Here is a 4246-nt window from a genome sequence, read left to right as displayed (position 1 = left end):
CATTAATGCTCTTTGGCCAAGCCTTCCACTTTCACAAAAGGTATATGCCCCTCCCCCCAACCCATCCTGACTCTTTTCTTCTTTTCCATATTCTAGTATTCTCCATTATAGGCCATTGAAAGCACAACCTCGGGCATCTTTCAAAGATTCGGGCAGAAAAGCACAGGCTGCACAAGCTATAAACGCTTTGTAGTCATAGGCGAAGATTGTGGGCAAGCACACTTTAAGGGAGACCTGCCGTAGCTGTGGGTATGACGGCCAGACCCCTCAGCCTCAGCTAACTAATCCTCAGTACCCAAGTTGAATCATGATGGACACCAGGTATGTCCTATGCGTTTGGAAAGGCCGCTTTTGGCCAGCCAAGGTCTTGTCCAGGCCCAGCGTCTCACCACAACAGAAGAGAAAAAGGGCCCTTTCTCTGGAAGTTCAGATACTCTCAATAGATGAAAAAATCAGAGTGAAAAAAACAAAGATAAAGACCCTAAAGGAGTCCATGATTGAATCCATCTCCACCTCACTAGCGGCCCAGCCGGAGCCCATCGCCCCAGAAGAAGAGGAAATGGCCTACATATGCGCTATTACAATGGCCTGGGACGTTCTGAATAAGAATGGAAATTTCACTCCAGCAAGAGTCGCGGGTGATCCAGAGTCCAAGATGCAGTCTCCAAGGAGGCTGCAAAAGCAACATTGTAGAAGGTGTCAGAAGCCCAAGCGGGGCCTACGAAGGAGTGTGAGGAAAAGCAAAAGCTCCAAATCACCCGTGGTACCTTCAGAGAGGGAGGATGGCCCATATGGGGACAAGCCACAGGTGTGCACACCCATCGCCCCGATCCCAACCGAAATGCAAACAGAGTCATCTCAGAGCTCCGGGGTGCACCCAAGCTTCCTGTCACTTTCAGAAGATGACCGTGAGAAAGAGGGCAAGGAAAAGCAGGACGCCTCAAAAGTTATGTCCTTGCCCTGTACAGTGAAGGAGGTGGGTGTAGATGTTAGAGGTGAACGTGTGCTTCCATCACTTACACCGGGTTTCATCCTCACTGTGCCCAAGGCTCCAGAAGAGGGGGTGCACAACACCTGCCCAAAGTCCCTGGCTGTGTCCCCTGAACGTGCTACCTCCTCGGTGAATGTTGACCCTGAAGAGGGCACCTGCAACTCAGGCTCGGAAGGTGCAGAGGCATCCTCCAATGCCTCTAACCTGGGCCTGCGTTATTCACTCTGCCTAGCAAACAGAAAAAGGAAGCTGCAGGCCCCAGGGTGTGAGGAAGAGCAGCAAGAATCTCAACCCTCAGCTGGCTCAAAGGCTATTAAGCCCACCAGTGCCATCAAGAAAGGCGGGGGCAAGGAAGTGGGACAGCTGACAAGCATGGCGTGCCCAGAGGAGCTGTGTCCCATTGAGAGAGGAATGCTGGTCTGGTTTAAGTTTCAGAATCACCCATTTTGGCCAGCCGTGGTCAAGAGTGTCAGCCCAACCGAGCAGACCGCAAGGGTGCTTTTGATTGAGGCCAACATGCACTGTGAGAAGAGCGGCATTCAAGTTCCTCTTCGAAGGTTGAAGCATCTGGATTATAATGGCAAAGAAAAGCTAATGAAGAGAGCCAGCAAAGTATACGGGGCAAGTGTGAACTGGTGTTTCTCACTGATTTCCAGCTACAGAGAAGGGCTTGTTCGCGGGTCTTTTGTGGGCTCTTTCCTGGACTATTATGCTGCTGACATCAGTTACCCCATGAGGAAAGCCATCCAAGAAGGTGATCTGCAGATGGATTTCCCCAAGGTGAATTATTCCGACCTGGAAGATTCTGAGGAGGAGACCCCTGTGGCTGCAAAGAGGCACTGCAAGAGAATCCTCCCTGACCGGATGAGGGCTGCTTGGGACCGAGCCAATGAGAAGCTGGTAGACTTCATCGTGAACAGAAAGGGGGCCGACCCACATCTTCTGGACATCGTCAAAGGCAGGAAAGAATCCAAGTGGCTTGAATCATTTCTGCATTCAGAGAGGTATGTGATCTGCGTTGAAACATACCTGGAGGATGACGATCAGCTAGATGCCGTGGTAAGACATTTACAAGAAATCTACAAACACATAGACAAGAAAGCGCTGGCTCTGACAAGAGATGACCCAGTGAGCTTCCTTCTGGAAGTTCTTCTGCCAGAAGCAATCATTTGTTCAATTGCTACAATGGATGGATTGGACTACAAGGAGGCAGAAGCAAAGTACCGGCAAGGGCCACCTGTGCGTTACCGGGAAAAAGAACTATTTGATAAGAAAATCTTGAAGAAAATAAAAAAGAGATCAGCTGAGAGGTACAAGGCTAAACTCTCCCCCTGTGCCCAACAGGGCATCGGGCAGGCTTCTCGGCCACACCATTAGCAACAATCCCCATCTGTATGAACTGCATGAGCCTCCCACTCCACATGGCATGTAAACACCTTCTGGAAATCCGAGGCCTCAGGAACACACTTGAATTCACTCTGGATCCATCTCTAGCACCTGCGAGTGGCATGGTCATCGTCAGTTTTTTCTTCCCCAAACCCTCACACCACTAATTTGTTAAATATTGTAAACAGCTGTATTTCCCTCTACTTGCCCAGATGTGTAGTTTTCCAGATATTTTTACGACATGGCTTTTGACTCTATGTCATATTTTAAAGGTGGACATGCATTCTTTTATTACATGAAAAAGCCCCTGTATTGGATACAAAGCAGCAATCGTGTTTAAGATCTAAGGCATGTTTCATACAGAAAAGCCACATGGGTTTGCCATTCCTCCTGTGGCACAACGGTATCCACAATTGATTGGATTCCTCCTTAAGATAAGCCCTGATTTTTCCCTGCCATGCTTATCCATTTGGAAAAAAATCCCTGAGAGATGAAACCAGTGACAGAGATGTTTCCTGTATACTACCACTACCTTCCAGTGGTTCTTGGAAAAGCAGCCTGAAATCCAAACAAAGTTAACGGGTGATCTGCATGTGGTCCATGTGAGGCTGAATGAAACTTTGCGTGCAGTCAGTGTTTTGTCAACCCCTGCAAAAATGTTCACCCTTGGCTTCCCTGAGATTCCATTTGTGGGAGGTGCTCTTCTTCAATGGCTGAATGGTTTCCCCACATAGACAGACTCTTGGCTGTCTTCCTATATGACAGTGACTGGATCCCCTACATGCCATCATCTGTCCCCTTGTGGAAGATGACTACAGCCATCATAGACTCAAGTTGACTTGTCTAGACCTGGAGTCCAGGCTGACTGCTTCGAGCCCATCCAGTTGGCATAGATTGTAGCAAAGCAGGCGCTTTGCCCTCATCGACCCATGTCCTCCCAAAAATTTCAGTCATTTGTCCCAAACCAAGCAAGCTTTTTCCTTTGACTTTTTCATCAACTAGCTCCGACAGGTTCCAGCAGTGTAAGTGCAGACGCGTAAGTCATTCCAGGCTGCCTGAGCAGTAGGTGGACCAGGAGGGTCTGGGAAATGGGTAACAGAAAAGTCTCCATTCAGCTAAACATGGCTGCTGTCAGAGTACAGTGAAAGGTAGTTTAACAGGTAAATTCTGAAGCTCATGGATAGTTATCCTATCTGGGAACAAGATTTCATTATTACTCTTTTTTTTTTTTTGGAGAGGAAGAAAAGTGTTAGAAAAGCTAGTTTATTTTGTAAAACCCAATAGGAAAATAAACATTAAAGATTTAACGTGAACCTGAGTGTGTTTTTGTTCTTAGAATCAACTGTCACTGCCCCAGGTTCAACTGAGTTCAGTTCAGTCGCTCAGTTGTATCTGACTCTTTGCAGCCCCATAGACTGCAGTTCGCCAGGCTTCCCTATCCATCACCAACTCCCGGAGCTTGCTCAAACTCATGTCCATCAAGTCAGTGATGCCATCCAACCATCCCATACTCTGTTGTCCCCTTCTCCTCCTGCCTTCGATCTTTCCCAGCATCAGGGTCTTTTCCAATGAGTCAGGAAAAAACTTTAGCCCCAGGTTATGGGGATAAAATTGCATGCCCATGTGATTTTTTTTTTTTAATTTGCAAAGGGGAGCTGTTTTGATTCACAATAAAACCATTGTGTCTTTCACCTCAAACTTCCACTTCATCACATTTCAGATTGTACACAGTTGGAATGTCTAAATAATACTCCTCCTCCTCTAGGAGGAGTTCAGCCTCCTCCTGGCCCACATCACCTGCATGTGCCCTTATCCGTTAGCAGCAATGAGTCTATTATCCAATGACTCTTTCACCTATGTTTCTCCTTA

General features: G+C 47.5%; 1 protein-coding gene across 1 annotated transcript; it reads left to right on the top strand.

Moving 5' to 3' along the window:
* The first annotated feature begins 493 nt into the window (after positions 1-493).
* On the top strand, positions 494-2368 carry LOC113888147 (PWWP domain-containing protein MUM1L1-like). The gene has a single exon (XM_027535446.1). It carries the CDS (start codon positions 494-496, stop codon positions 2366-2368), a length of 1875 nt encoding a protein of 624 aa, XP_027391247.1.
* Positions 2369-4246: the final 1878 nt, after the last annotated feature.

Source organism: Bos indicus x Bos taurus, chromosome X (genome assembly GCF_003369695.1).
Source record: "Bos indicus x Bos taurus breed Angus x Brahman F1 hybrid chromosome X, Bos_hybrid_MaternalHap_v2.0, whole genome shotgun sequence".
Classification (NCBI taxonomy): Eukaryota; Metazoa; Chordata; class Mammalia; order Artiodactyla; family Bovidae; genus Bos; species Bos indicus x Bos taurus.
Note: the sequence above shows the minus strand (reverse complement) of the source record. Positions and strands in the feature narration are given on the sequence as shown.

Bases quoted from the DNA above. Each gene is read 5' to 3' on its own strand.
- LOC113888147 (XM_027535446.1), top strand. From the start codon at position 494: ATGATTGAATCCATCTCCACCTCACTAGCGGCCCAGCCGGAGCCCATC.